Below are 16,703 nucleotides of genomic sequence, written 5' to 3'. Positions count from 1 at the left end.
CTTTTACAATAACTATTAATGTGTCCCGAACTAACATATCATAACTAACTACTAATGGGGATGATCTAACTGCATGAAACCCTCATTTTGAAGATTAACCAATTCTAAAACATTTTCCGTGATTTAATATCTTGAATTAAATTACAGATTTGAAGCAAGTAATTTAGATATTTTGTCTATTCTAATGTATAACGAACACTTCTACTGCTGCTACAGAAATAATTTTATGCTAGCTATTTAAAAAAAAGATAGCCAGCATCAAGATGAAATTCAAATTCAACCATATTATAGTATATATATATATCCCAAAAAAAAATGAATCTCATAATTGCGGCATGAATAGAGTACGGTGTAGCTTTCAGCTATTTTGGGTGAAAGGCCGAAAGCTCCAAAATAGAAAAACAATCTCCTATAAGCCATCTTAGGCAGGACCACAAGACTACAATGGAGGTTTGAAGTAATGAAGTTACTTAATCACTAGCTGACATTATCTATCATCCATATCAATTGCTACAGCTCAAAAAGGCTTTGATGCAATGATACTTTTATTAAACTAACAAATGCCAATCCAAAATCCAATAAAACAGTAAATATGATAACAGCAAAACTGACTTTAGAGAAAAACATGATTGGACAGACGTCCAAATAAAAATATAACCTGAATTAGTATATAGGAATAAAACTCATTCTTGGAGTAACAGCTCAACAAAATTTGTGAAAACTTCTTGAAGGTCTCAGTTCCTTCCATGGTTTCTCACATAAGAGTTGCGTGCTAACAATTTTTGGCTGGAAGTGAGGCGGTCCCCCTGAAAGACAATAATATAATCTAACATGATACACCATTAACTTGCAAGCATTTTTAGAGCATCAAAATGGTTTCCTTTATGATAAAATTGGGAGCTCTTTCTACATATCAGAAGAAACTGCAGTCTAGTGTCACATATAGAAAAATGAAATTCCCAACCAAAATAAATACATTTGGAAAAAAAACCATTCAAAAATGGCACCGCTTGAATATGGCATTGATTTTCCAGTGAGCAGCTTAGTGCCTACACCAGAATCCAGTAGTTGAGTTCAAACTAAATCAAATATATGAATATATCTTCATCTAATCAAATATATGAATATCTCTTCTTCTTCTCTTTACTATTTGTTTTTGCAATAGACATCAACATATTAGCTCTTCCATTAATTGTTGCCACTAACTTGGAACTCAAAACTCTTTTTAGCAACGAATGGTAGTGAGGTTGATGTTATTGACAGTACCTATCTAAAGTTAATGTATTATAACTTTTTAAATGCAAATGGTTCTCAAAGAAGAATTGATAAGTACAGCAAAGATACAATCTATAATATTTAATTTAGGCTTAATTAAAGTATTTGATTCCTACAAAAGTTGCACAACTTAGACTTTATCCCTATAAAATATTATGTTAGAATATAGTTTCAACTTTTTTATAAACTATTGTTTTTAATCCTTCTAGCTAACGTGGTCTATTGAAATAAAAAATAATAATAGTAGAGAGACTAAAAATAATAGTTCATGAAAAAGTAGAGACTTTATCCTAATAAAATAATTTATAAGGACTAATTTTAAATTGTGCAACTTTTGTAGAAACCAATCACTTAATTTATAAGTACAGCTTAAATGAGTGTTTTCAAAAGTTTACTTAAATGGAAGCACTTTACGAATTGATTCTGTTTCTAACCATGCCAAGTAGATTTTTTTACATTAAACATTTTTTAATTCAATATTAATTTAAATTATAAAATTTTCATAACTATTTTTTAATTTAAACTTTATCTCTTTATTTAATTTCATTTAGTATAACACTATTTATTACCACCATAGGATACATATTTTTTTCGCAAGTTGACCTTTGAAGCCCATATACGTAAAATGCCACAAATTCGATATGACACAGAAATAGGGATATGGAAAAAACTTCAATATTTAAGATACAATACAACATAAATACTTTAAAATGACTATTAAAAAAAAATACTTTACTTTTAAATGCACAATATTTGTAAAGAGACATTGATCATTTCTCATTATTACATAACTGTATCACTGGATGATGATCATAACAAAAACAATCCTAGTTACATTTTTTTTCCCTTGCCCAGATCAGAATATATTCTTTTCTCATATGAGCATGACAAAGATGTTATATAATTTTTCCCAATTCATATCATAATGCCACAAAATTATCTTAGTCCCATTCAAAACAAGTCTTGGCTCTATATAATTGCATACTATTTACTATAACTTTAAGAATATGGAAGAAAAGAAAGTCATAAAATTTTAGTACTATTGTAAGTATCTAAGACATTTCCCAAACGTATCAGCAAATAAAAATAAAAATGGAGGATACTCCTTGGATAAGTATCTAGGCATATAGTTCACATGTCAATATCAGATACAGGTATGACACCTATACTTTGTTATTTTTGGAGTATCTAAGCTTCATAAATTAGGAGTTTATGATTTAAAAATCCTAGCATATTAAACAGGTATATTTAATAACTTAAATATCTTCTCTAAGTTATGCATCTTTCTTTACATGTTCTGTTGTTCCTTACATATATTGTCTGTGACTGATCAAAATTTCCTACCTAAAATAGAATAAAAACTATATCTTGGAGAACCATTTTCTATCATAATTTGAAGACTATTTTGGATTTTGAAAATGGGGAACATTCATGAAAATACTAAACATCTAAATATAGTGTTCACCGTGTAATCAAGGCTAATACTGCAGTGGAACAACTAGAACATACCTTGCACATGGATGCTGCCGATTCAGATTCTAGAGTTTGTACAGGAAGATGTCCAAGAGACTGGAAAGAATCCATGGCATCCAAAGTCAGCTGCCAACCACAAAGAGCTACACTACCCACACCTGAACTGGAGCTATCACAACCAGCAGCAGCAACATCCCCATTCACCCAAGGACAGTAATCAATATGTAATTTGATTGGATCAAATTCAACACCTCCATTACTGTTGTCTCTATAAGGAGTCCCTGATCATTGGAATAGAGTGCATTAGTTAATGCTCAACAAAGAGCTACCAGAATAGAGTGGCAGGCAATGGCACAGGTTATCTCAGATAAATTATGTAGCATAATATGAAAATTTTATTATGAAAGAAAAATTCTACAAAAGGGACAGAAGGTTTGGGTACAATTCATCCACATTACTTGAATTCAGCAAAAGATTAGAGATTGTGTTTCATGTGAATTTGTTTGTATATACCAGGTAAATTCATTTAAAAATTAATTCATGAGTAACTCATTAGTTACTGATTGGTGCATCCACCATGAAACCATTTAAACAACAATAAGGTTGAAAACATTATCTGAATAAGAGTTTCATTTCTCATAAATTCATATTAGAACATCATAAACAATGGATGTAACTATATGATTGTGTAATCTAATCAATATCTACATGTATAATATACTCACTCATGACAGTTACGCAAACACTGTCTGTGTGATTGCTAGGGTGTGTTTGCTTATGTGGATGAGAGATAGAGATTTCAACATCAAAATTTGGGGCAAGTTCAAATAAAGGATAAGGTTGCCAAAATCATGAAATTGAAATATCATTACAACTATATGTCTTCTACAGAATAATGGAAAAATTAATGAAGAGATTATTCATAGAATACAAGGTGGATAATTAAAGTGTAGAAAGTTATCAAGAGTTATTTGTAATCATAAAGTATCTGCAATATGACCAGCTATCCTATATGGTAATGAATATTAGGCCTTAAAGAAACAACATGAGAAAAAACTGAGAATAACAGAAATAAAAATGTTAAGGTGGATGAGTGGTCACAAATGAAAGGACAAGATAAAAAATGATAGTATAAGTGAGAATATTGGAGTAACACTTATAGTGGAAAAAATGATTGAAAACCATCTAAGGTAATTTGATCATGCATAGAAAAGGCCTTTAGAAGCACCAATGAAAAGAATGGATTGCATAAATTTTAGTATGGTAAAAAAGGGTCGAGAGAGACCAAAAAAACATTAGATGAAATTATTAAAAGAAACTTTTTGATTAATCAAATTTTTGAAATTTTTATTTTTGACCAAGTTCAATGGTGTCATATGATCTATGGAGCCAACCTCACCTAGTAGGATAAGGCTTGCTTGTTGTTGTTGTACAACTATATGTCTTCTACTTCCTTGAAAGACTCAAAGGAATTCAAATCATTTTGTCCCCCATACCCAATGCATGTTGGTTTAACTTCAAGAGGTGAGGAGCTTAGTTCCTCTTATGTAACTAAGGTCTGAAGATTGAGTCTTATGAATGAAGAAAGCAAGCGTTCGAGAACTTTGGCCCCTAAAATGGGTCCACCCGGCTTAACTCAAATCAATTGGGTCCAATGTAACTTCTAATAAGGAAGGCTCTTGGTATAAAGAACTTGTTCCCATTTCCAGTCCCTCCTCCCCCAATTAAATACTGACAATATTTTTTAATAAAAAAAATGTCATAATTGACAACAATTTCATTTGTTATTTGTTTTTTCTTACTGAGTTGTAAGCATTTAATTGGGAGGAAAAACTGACAGGGACAGAAGACTTGATTCCCAAACAAAAAATGGATGCATTTTCTCCCTTTCCTCATTAAATATCCACACAAGAAGGTATAACCGGGGGCCCCAACCCCCTCTGGCTCTATCTATAAGCTATTCCTCCCAATACAACCCATTTTAGATAAGGTACTCTGATATTACTTATCATGGTTGTAATTAATAATAGGATTATTTCAATAACCAAACAACTTTGTATAATTTTGTATCACATAATTATATCATTAGAAAAGAAATTATTAAACATATTACAATGAAAACATTCAAAATTGAAAAGTGTAGCAGCTTTTACTGGTCACATTGAGCAGCAGTGAGAATGAGGTGAAGATGAGGGAAAAGCATCTTCAAGTTTAGATGGAAATAAAGAACTAAATAAAGTAAATATAAAAAATAAAAATTGACATACCCATAACATCTGCAGCTAAAAAGCTTGATTCATGATATGCACCGTCATCAATGTGAGATGCCTTCCCAGTCTGAGTAACTTCTTCCTTGGATACTTCATAGGCAGAACATACAACAGCATTACAAGAAAGGGATGGATGGGCACCATTTTCATGGCCTGGCATCTGCATGCTACTACTGGTCTTCTCACCGCTTTCAACAGATTCAAATTTGGTTGAAGCTATAATTTTTGAGCCACTATCAGTCCTTGCTGTAGATTGAGACACCACGGCTTGACTATCCCCTTGAGGATCATCCCGACTCGTTTCTTCAGGCACAAAATCGCCAGTGAGTCCATGATAAGGCTCAAATTCACCAGCCTGGCCCTGATTTTCAATCACTTCAGCAATTGGTTCAACGTCACCTAAACTATCATCTCTATGAACCGAGACATCAGTCCCATGGATTTCAGCCTCATGACTTGCACCCATGCCAACACTTCCCCCACTAATACCAAAACTGGGCCCATCCCTAGCATGTGCAGTTAATATCTCTGTGTTCAAAACTTCCCCACAAGCATTTGAACTGCTAACACCAGCCTCACCCCCAGCTCTTTCTAAAAGCGGTTGGAAACAAGTACTCTGCTGCGCTTGATAGCTGTTATTTAATTCTGATGTTTCATTCAAATCAACAGAAGGGTAATTGACATCATTAACATCAACAGGAAAATTTTCAACACTTTCCATTGATTCATCATCTGAACTGTGATAAACTGTATTCATCGCAATAATAGAAGATGCATGGGTGGAATCTCTGGTAGATGGGATGCCAATAGTATTATCCCTTTCTGGGTTTAATTGGTTAGCCATGTTTGCCTCTGGTTCTATTTGAATATCTGATGAACGGCTAGGTACAGCACCAGAAGAATTTCTTAATGGAAACTGGAACTTTTCCAATAGATCAGTATCACGGGCACGCTTGGAAGGACCAGCTGAATACTGTTGATCACCAATGACTTCATTATTATCACGATCAGTTAAAGTTCTTTCAGCACTGTCTGCCTGTTGCATGTTTAGATGTGGCCTATCAGCTGTGGTTCCACCATCATCTAACCTGCGCTTGCGTGCAATTGGGCCTTGTGATTCATAAGAAGCTGCCTGGTCACCAATCTCACTTCCAGAAGGCCGCCCAATCATTAAATCTTTTCCCATAACAGCATCTTGCACATGACCTGAGGTTGAAGTCAAGTTCATTGGTGAACAGGTTGGCCCACTAGCCATTTTAAGATTTAAATCTAAACTTTTATTGGATACAAGTTGCCTTTTATCAGATGTTGTAGCCTCATCACGATCTCCAGTCCTCTCTTTTTCAACACCATCAGCAGCAGCCCATTCATTGATACCACTAGCTGCACTTAGTCCTCTTGTTGATGCTATTTTCTTGCTAGTTTGAGGGGTATCAATTCCACAGGGTGTCAAATGTACTGGACGAGGGGCAGTCAAGAAATCCCATACTCTAACTGTGGCCCCACATAAAGTACAATCTAACAAAGGTGACTTAGACTCACAATTAAATTCTGAACCCAGTACATCATTATCCCCGGTTTCTTTCCTGGATGAAGTTGAAAACTCCTTCCTGCTTGGAGCAGGATCTGGTGCAGAGCCTTTGGCTGGACCAGAGCTGTAACCATTTTTAGCTGATTCAGCTGACTGCTCTTCACAGTCAAGCACATTAGGAAGCCACCGTGGCTCCCATCCACAAAGACTTATGAGCTTCTGAGCCTATTGATGATGAATATTATTGTAGGATGAAAATAATAAAATCAGAAGACAAATAGAACTAAAATACACTTACATAGATAATGAAAATAAAACAATATCAAAAGTCTTACATAAGAATATGGATGAGGAGCCTGTTCTCCAGTAAAGCCCATTCCACATACATTTTCTGCCCTGCAGCCCAATTCTCCAATTGTCTGAATTTGCAAGTGCCCAAGAAAGCGGTCAATTTGAGGGCCATGTGTAAGCCGCATCTGCTCAACTGCAGATGAAGATACAACGGGGAGGGAGTAAAACTGCAAGAGTCCATCACACCGATCCTTAAAACCTCCAATCAGAGCTGAAGCTGAGGTAGGAGGGAACTGCACCAAACTATCTGGACAGCTATTGCCTCTCCAAGGACAGGTGATTTTGTGTCCTCTATCTAGCTGTTCATTAAATTCTTCACTGGAAGTATCAGCTTCATCAAAGATATGCAAAACAATAATCAAGTCCCAGCAGCAGCATCAAATCAAGTGGTACAAAAGTCAAGATAGGAGGGTTCATGGTGAAGTGCCAGAATATTAAAACGAAAAAGTTTACAAAGAACAGAAAAAGAAGTATAAAGTATTTTTATTGAATATAGAGTAGAGTTGATACCACAAAAGGTTCAAAATACACATTATGGACATTGTATCATAATCTAACACAAAAATGGTAAAATAACAACCTCTAACAAAATGTATCTAGGGACTAGGTGGCATTCAATGTGTAACTAGTTTGCCCATAAACCTTACCTTATTGAAAGTCACTGCAATAAAATCAACTGGAAATGCATAATATAATCATTCTCTCATTAAGCAAAAGGTACAAAATAAATCAAATTGATTTTCAATCAAAAGTACTGCATGAAATATTTAGGCTTTTCCCTCTTTCTCTATCCTTATCTCTATAGCATTTGACTCAAGAACCTTTCCTCTATTTCTACATGAATTGGTATAATTCCATTCCAATTCCTTCAAATGCCTCCCAAGGAAAATCCCAAATTGACAAATTAGTGTGAGCTTATCCATTCAATAAAGCATTTTCAGCTATAATGTCTAATTTGATCCCCCAGAAGAGATAATTTTCTGGAAAGGTAGAAACAGAAAACACCAGTCTTCAAGAAGAAGGCATATTTCAATCTACGTTAATATATATACACTGAACACGGGTTCAAGTTGGATAAAAAATCTAGCGGAACAAGCAATCTCCATCACAAAAAGCCATAAATGTAGTCATTAATAATAGCCTCACCTTCAAAAGAGGACGCTAAAGGCAAAGCAAAATCTAATTGAGCACCACATAACTCACACTCAATCTTAGCAACATCAGCATTCACCCAACCTCTCTTGGCACAAGCCAAAGAGCCAGCAACCTGCAAAGCGACCAAACCTAAATACAATCATTTTGCCCCAATTGGCTTAACCTAATGGCTTCCACCACAATTTTTCTAAGTAACATAAAGCACGAAAAGCCGCAAACCTTGGGCAATTTTCCTGCGAGCTTGAACGTGGAAAGGCGGCGAAGCAAATCACCGCGTTCCCAGGGCCTACAGGAAGGAACCGAAGCCCCTTGCAGCACCGAACCGATAACCAGATGCGAATCCGCGCTCGATTTATCGCGCCGGCGAGAATCTCCGTTGCCGGCGTTGGCCGGAACCGCCGGCGAGGAAGCCCCGGCCGAGCTGAGAGGAACAGAAAAAATATCAATTATTAACAAGTAAAGTGAAAAACCCTAGAAAAAGGAGAGTTTGAAATCGAATTGCGGTTAATAAGAGATTTGAATGAGAAAGAGTAACCCTAGAGAGAGAGAGAGAGAGACCTAGCAGCCGGAGTCGGAGGAGAAGAGGGTGGTTTGGGAAGAGAGGGATTGAGATTCGCAGAGGTTACGCCATCTTCGTTCATTTTTCTTTCTTTTTTTCTTCGTTTTGCTTTGAATTTATTCTCTTCTTCTCTTCTCTTCACTCACTCCCACCTCTTTTCTCTCTTTCCTTCGCTTCTGCCTCTAACTCTAACCACCCTTCGTTTGTACTTACGGGACACTTATTAGTGTCTCAAATTAATTTCTCAAATTAATTCCTTCCACTCCCCTCCTCTGTTTCACACCAACTCTTTTTTTTTATTATATTAAATATAATTTATTTATAGTGTGTGTTATCTCAAAATTTTTTTTTATGAATATCGTATTTAAAAAATTTAAATCAATAAAAATAAAATATATGACAAGTTAAATAAATATTATTATAAATAATTTATTTAAAATTATATTATTTATTATATTGTCTTATTGTTGTTATTATTATTATTATATATATATATATTAATTTTATTATTATTTTTATAAATTTTAGTTTTAAATAAAATATAATTCATATTTAAGTAATTTTTATTTATTATAAATGAAAATAATTATAATATAATATATTAATTAAATAATTAAATATTAATAATAATAAAATTAAAATATAAAAATGTATTAATATAATATATTTTTTTAAAATTTTAGTTCAGGAGAAGTTTAAGTTCTTCTTGTCTTAAATGTTAAAATATAGGTAGTAGTGAGAGTTATGAATATGTTGGTCAGCCTAAATAGTAATCATGACAATAAGTCTTTTTTTTAGACTTTAAGTTTATTGGTCAGCTAGAGTGATCTCGTAACCTAAAGTGTTAACTTAAAGATCAATACCAAATATGTCATTTATAGTTATAAGTGTTTAGGAAGTAATAGACAAGGTAGAGAGATAAGAACACAAAGTAAAGATGCATGAGGTTCTATATCCAGACAAAATCTCTCAATAGGACAAATAGAAAACTCATTACATAATTGGTCTATACATAAATAAAATTTTCAAAAATATATAAATTAAGGTTTCTTTGGGAATGAAGACCAGATGAACAAATACATGTAGTACAATACTCACAACCTGAAACCACAAATAATAAAGAGATCCAACTCTTAGAAAATGAATTATTAGAAAAAATATGTATAAGATGGATATCACTTTGTTCACCTAGGATTAATTCAAGTTACAGTTAAGCCTAACTATAGGATAGGAGTTGATACCTATTCTTATATTACTACGAGATATAAGATTATATAGAATATAAGAGTCAATAATAGCAGCTTTATAAAGTAATCTTCATGACAGTCCTGCCCTATTTAATTGTTATCTTAACTTTACAATGAACCTGGATAATGAAAAAACAGCAGAAGCTATAAATTTTTTTATAAATTCTCCAACAGATGTTGCAGATGAGCCTACAAATCCTTTTCACATGATTTACAGAGTATGTTATAAAGTTTCAAAAGTAAACTATAATTTCAAAGCTTTAAGACAAACAAAAACAATAATGATAAAACCAAACACAAAACAAAGTCTAGTACAAACTCCCAAACTGCTTAGCTAAGAAGAACTAAGTAGAAGAATTCCAAAAGAATGAATTATAAAAAACATAGAAGAAACGGCCAAAATCCACAATACAAATATAAGAGAAATTATACAAAAAGGGTCAAGTATTCCTCTTAAAATGAATAGATCAATTCTTTTAATCAAAATATGCCCTTAATAATAAAAGAACTATCTAGAAATTCAGTAGATAACTCTACTATTAATCTAGGCTTGAGAGGACTAGACAACAATAGTAGACCAAGAGTTTCTATTCCGATTTATGAAAATTTTGAAGAAGACTCAAATTTTAGCCCAACAACATCACAAATAATCAATACTCTGATAAGAGAAGAACCTTTTGTTATAGATAAGGCTTGGATTAAAGAAGACTTAGATGCAAAATACAAAAAAAAAAAAAAGTAGTTTTCATCCACTTATTCAGATACACAACAAGTAGAATTTGGAGAAAAATTTTATAATTATCTATATCAAATAGAAATTAATATCTACTTCTTTAACTGGTTAGAACAATACTTAGTTAAAGAATTTCCTTTTCCAAAAAAGATATGTCCAATAGGAGTAGTTAAAAAAATATGGAAAACTATAATAAGGAAAGAAGTATTTTCAGAGTACTTCCCACTTGAAAAAATAATAATACAAACGAATGAAAACATAGAAGTAGAAACATCACCTTTTAAGAAAGTCAATCCTAAAAAAAAACAAATTGAGAAAAATGATATTAGCAAATTACATCTACAAATAAACTTTATCAATACTGTACTAAGAGTTATTTCAGAATAATTAACTAAAATTAAAGATATACATGAATCTTGTAAAAAAAAGGAAAGCTTAGAAAAAATCATTCTAAAAATAGGTACACTACCTACAAAAACAATATAAACTAAGAAAAAAGAGTAGTCTAGAAGTAGGCATAGAGCAGCTAAAAACAAAAATATCATATAAGTTTAGAAAAAACTTCTATAAATACAATAAAAATAAATAAGTTGAATACAAAATATAACCATAAAAAAAAACTATATTATAATAGGTCATCTTTACCAGATATACTTTTAAAAGAAAGAGGAAATTTTGTACAAAATCCTTATACTAGAAATGATCTAACATAATGGAATTTAGTGGACTAAGTGAACAAACAATCTTAGATTTTACCACACAAATGGCTATGGCAGCCACAACATATAAAATAAGAGGAATTAGTGATAAAACTGTAATAAAAACAATAGTTCGGGGATTTACAGGACAATTAAGAGGATGGTGGGATAATATGTCATTTGTGGACAGGAAAAATGCGATATTAATACATGTTAAACAAGAGACACAAGAAAAAGATGTAACATCAACTTTTATTTTTACTATAATACAACACTTTAAGAGATTCCAGCATTTTTAAAGAATGAGTATCTCTACAATTAGTAAATCTAAGATGCCCAAATATGTCTTATCATCCATGGTATAAAGACATGTTTTTATCAAAAGTATCATTGAGAGAATATACAACAGCTAGGTTTTGGAAAGAAATGTTTATTGTCGCTTTTCCACTATTATTTCCACAAAAAGTCATTCAAAATCTAAAAATAAAGTGTGAAGGGGGTACAATCCCTATGAACAACTAACTCATGGTTAAACACATAATATAATTGTTGAAACAAGCATAAAAATATGTATAGATGCAAAACTATAAAACCAATTAAGAAAAGAAAAACTACGAAACCAAAAAGAGATGGATTCTTTCTGTCAAGATTTTGGTTTTCAACCTATTAAATCACTTACTAGGTAAAACAAAAAAATTAAAAAATAGTTTCCTAAAAAATCAAATCATGAAAATAAGTAAAGACAACAAAAGTCCTTTTATAGACCAAAACGACAAGATAAATCACAAAATAAGAAACAAATAAGAAATAATAATTGTTGGAAATGTGAAAAATCTGGTCACATTGCAAAAAATTGCTGGGTACAATAAAAAATTAACTCTTTAAAAAATGAAGAGTTAAAATTAACACTACAAAGGATAATGATAAACTTTGAAGCCAAACCTAAAAGTTCAGAAGATGAATTTGAAGAAGATAATAATATTGAAATATACCAATTAGATAATTCTTCTGATACAAGTTATGAAGAACAAAAAAAGTTCTGTTTAAAACTAGAATTATGCGACTATAATAACTGCGCTAGTCCGCAAATAAATATATTGACCTAAGATCAAACATAAGTCTTAATATCCATTATAGATAAGTTAGAAGATTCTCATTTAAAAATTGAATTTATTATTAAACTCAATAAACTAGTACAAAAAATAGAACAAGTTACTGGAGAAATAAAATCAATTGAAATGAAAGAGATATCCTCTAGATTTAAACAAAACTAAAATCAAACAACAATAAAAGACTTACAAGATGAAATTAAGTGGCTAAAACAATAAATTACAGAATTAAAACAAAATCAGCTAACTTTAGAATACAGGCTAATGGCGCTGGAAGGAAAACAACTAATAGAACAACAAACCAAAATACCAGAAGAAAAAGAGTCAGAAATCTTTCAAATGCAATTATTAAATTTAACTACTTATAAGTGGCTAGCTATGTGAAGTGGTCTTAGTAGTAGAAAAAGAAAAGTTCAAGTTCATTGCACTGATAGATTTAGGTGCAGATGTAAACTGCATACATGAAGAGTTAATACCCACAAAATATTTTGAAAAAACTACAAAAAGAGTAATCAGTGCTAATGGTAGTAAAATGATAGTTAATTATAAATTATCTAATGCAAAAATCTGTAAAGACAAGATATGTTTTACAATGTCTTTTGTAATAATAAAAAATATGAACAATTAAATAATTTTATGAACCCCATTCTTAATCTTACTATACCCTTTCCAGATTAGTAACATAGGGATTACTACACAAACAGTTCTAGGAAAGACAATTATCTTTAAATTCCTAAGGGCCCTTGAAACAAGGAAACTCAATTTGTTACAAAAATTTTCCATATAAGGGATAAATATGATAAATAGAAAACAAAAACAAATAAAATTCCTTCATAAAGAAATTGAATATAAAAGAATTGAAAATTAATTAAAGTCACCAAAAATTAAAAAAATAATAAAATATTTTCAAGAAAAAATTGAAAAAGAAATTTGTGAAACAAATCTTATGGCCTTTCATTATAGAAAACAACATGAAATAAGCCTTCCTTATGAAAAAAAATTAATGAGAAAGATATTCCAATGAAAGCAAAACTAATACAAAGAATAAAGAACAAATTAAGTTTTGCAAGCAAGAAATTCAAGAATTTCTGGATAAAAGATTAATTAGACCACCAAAATTATCCTGAAGTTGTACAGGGTTTTATGTCTTCAGAACTAGAAAGATGAGCTCCGAGATTAGTTATAAATTATAAGCCATTGAACAAAATATTAAAATGGATCAGATATCTTTTACCCAATAAACAATATTTGATTAAAAGACTAATCCAATATATTTTCAAAGTTTAACATGAAGTCTGGATGTTATCATATATATATTAAGGCAAAAGATATAAAGACATATTCGTAATTTCTTTTGAACGTTATGAGTGGAATATAATGCCCCAAGGTCTTAAGAATACACCCAGTGAATTTTAAGAAATAATGATGTTCTTAGTTTTTCAAAGGGGATAAATCAACACATTCAACATCTAAGTAAATTAATTAAACGGAATGAATTAGTAGTATCAGCCAAAAAGATGAGTATATTTCAAACAAAAATAAGATTTCTTGGATATGATATTTATCACGCCAATACAAAGGTCATTTAAATTTGCAGATAAATTCCCTAATGAAATTAAAGACAAAAAACAATTACAAAGATTTATAGGGTATTTAAATTACATATCAAATTTTCTGCCAAATATTAGATAATATATGCGCCTTTATATTCTAGGCTTAGAAAAGACTCTCCGACTTGGATTGAAGAGATGAGTGAAACCATAAAAAAATCAAGAGCATAGTCAAAACTATTCCTTGTCTAGGAATTCTAAATCCAAATGCCTCTTTTATAGTTGAAACAGACGCATCATAACTTGGTTATGGTGGAGTTCTTAAGCATATACATCTTTAATCTTTAAAAGAGAAAGTTGTTAGGTATCATTCAGGTATCTAACATCTTACACAACAAAAATATATTCTACTGTTAAAAAAGAGATTCTATCAATTGTTTTATATGTACATAAATTTTGAGATGATTTGTTCAATAGATTTTTTTTAATAAAAATAGAATGCAAGGCAGCCCCACAAGTTTTACAAAAGGATGTTAAAAACATTGTTTCAAAATATATTTTTGCAAGATGGCAACCTTTATTAGCAAACTTTGATTTTGATATCCAACATATCAAAGGAGAAAAGAATGTATTACCAAATTTTCTTATTAGAGAATTTTTGTAGGGAAAGCAATGTCTAGAATGACAAAAGACCTATATGGCCCACCCCTACTTGCAAAATCAAATCCTACAAAAAGACCTCAACAAACAATGAGCCAGATAATTAAGACAAACCCTACACAAAATCAAAACAGTCCAATTCAAACTTCAAGCAAATTCACCCCTCTACCATCAGATACTCCCAAAAAAGAAGCAGAATCAAAAGGTACTTACTAAGAAAAAGATTTTACAATACTTCTAATGGTAATTGAACCAGAATGGTTTAGTTTACCACGACATGAAATACTAAAGAAAATATTTTCAGAAAGGTTCCATTTTGTATCAATTTCTCATGCAAAAAAGAGACAATATTATAAATTAATTTTATTAGACACACAGTCTATAAAACTAACTCATCAACAAAATTCTAAGATAAGGAAAACAATATTTTCAAATATAAAAATATTAAAAATTTTGACAATACAGGATTGGCAACAACCTCTGTATCAATCAAATAGTTTTACAATACAATATCAGCTGCAACAATATAATTATTTTAATTACATTGATGCTTAGAGCAACATGTTATTTATGCAACTAGCTACAGACTCTTGGTTCATCTGGTTTAGTAAGGGAATCTCTTTAAAATTTCCAAAATGGTTTATCAAGTGGTTCCTAGAATTTGGACCTGTTCAGTCTATTTTTCCTAAAGAGATTCTTATCAACTTCCAATATTTTATATTGAAGACCAACTTTGGTGAGAATTATAAGCTTATCTCTTTTGTGACAAGTCAAAGAATTACTTGGATTATTATGTGGGAGTATGATTCAGCTAAATTAGTAGAATAATCAAGTGTACAATACCTACTAAGAGTAATCAAAGTCAAATGGTGGGAAAAATTTAACCTAACCCTAATTACTAAGCCAAAAATTGATTTAGGGCTACAACATTCAAGGATCAGCCAAGGAAACCAAACAACAACATCAACTGTTGTCTCCCTTAATCAGTAATCTTTGTTTCTACAAAACAAATCAAGGATGATGACAACATTGTCTTTAGTAGGAATTGAAATAAAGTTCAACACAATTTTACAAGTTATAGCTTCAACATCCTCCCAAGTTGAAGGTGAAGAAGAGGTTCAAAGCAGTTCAAATATTGAGAACTTCTTCAACAACAGAGATGATTGTTAAACAATTTTTTCCCTCTACAATAAACTCTAATGCCAACAACATATATCAAAGAAGGCCTGAAAAATTACAAAGGCATATTAAGAGAATCTATTCGAAAAGAATCTAATAATAATACAAGAAATATTAGACAAAGAAGCAGAGAAAATCTATCAAAAAAGAATCTATCAATAATACAAAGGAAAATGACAAGGAAACAAACAGAATTTGACAACAATAGAAATATGTAATAAATTAAAAGAGTATTCTGCAATAATATTCAGAATTATTGCAATGTACTTTTTTGAATTATAAATTCATGTTTTGAGTTGTGTTAGAGGCATTCGAAAAAGGAGAAGAGAAAACAATTTTTGAAACAAGCTCTCTCTTGTAACCTTTACTGTCTAAAGTTTAAAGCCTTCTATCCTTAGTCTTTTGTGCAGAGATTGTATCAGCTTGCAAAATCAGAATAAAAGTTCTACAAAATCTTGCCAATAATCAGATTTCTTATTCTACAACTACTTTATAATATAACTGTGTTTACTCTGCCCCCATTTACATTCTATTTCCATTTTATTATTTGAGTAAATATATATATATATGTCTTCTTGTCCATCTTTTATGTCTTCCTCTCTAGTATTAATCTGTCTCTAGTATCAGAGCCTAGCCTGCAAGAAAAAATAATTTTAAAATAAAAATCATTGTTCACATTATTCTTTAAAGAATAAAATTTTAAACATATATATCCTGTTATAATAGCATATTATTTAAAGAGTTATTAATATTAAATTATTATTTATATGGACTAACACAGATAACAGGTTCATCTAATTTATGTCATTATTTAAAAAAAAGAATTAGTGTATGTGATCAATAAAATCAATTCTTTATATATTATTTTTACTTTTCACAAACGTATATTTACACACTTCTTATATTATAAATG

At 31.1% G+C, this 16,703-nt stretch overlaps 1 protein-coding gene across 2 annotated transcripts; it reads right to left on the bottom strand.

Annotated features, from left to right (window-relative positions):
• Positions 1-272: 272 nt before the first annotated feature.
• LOC113854422 lies at positions 273-8,836 on the bottom strand. Of its 2 annotated transcripts, none has more exons than XM_027485385.1 (7): positions 8,614-8,836; positions 8,275-8,476; positions 8,047-8,167; positions 6,885-7,231; positions 5,016-6,774; positions 2,785-3,029; positions 273-806 (listed from the first exon to the last, which is right to left on the bottom strand). In XM_027485385.1, the coding sequence occupies exons 1-7, from the start codon at positions 8,694-8,696 to the stop codon at positions 735-737; spliced, it is 2,829 nt and encodes a 942-aa protein (XP_027341186.1). In that variant the 5' UTR covers positions 8,697-8,836; the 3' UTR covers positions 273-734. The 2 variants fall into 2 exon arrangements, with proteins under 2 accessions (XP_027341186.1, XP_027341187.1); XM_027485386.1 differs by having other exon boundaries at positions 334-806; positions 6,885-7,213; positions 8,614-8,805.
• Between the last annotated feature and the right edge of the window lie 7,867 nt (positions 8,837-16,703).

Source organism: Abrus precatorius, unplaced genomic scaffold, assembly GCF_003935025.1.
Source record: "Abrus precatorius isolate BTA unplaced genomic scaffold, Abrus_2018 Scaffold11, whole genome shotgun sequence".
NCBI lineage: Eukaryota > Viridiplantae > Streptophyta > Magnoliopsida > Fabales > Fabaceae > Abrus > Abrus precatorius.
The sequence above is the reverse complement of the archived record's forward strand: the minus strand, read 5'-3'. Positions and strand labels throughout refer to the sequence as shown.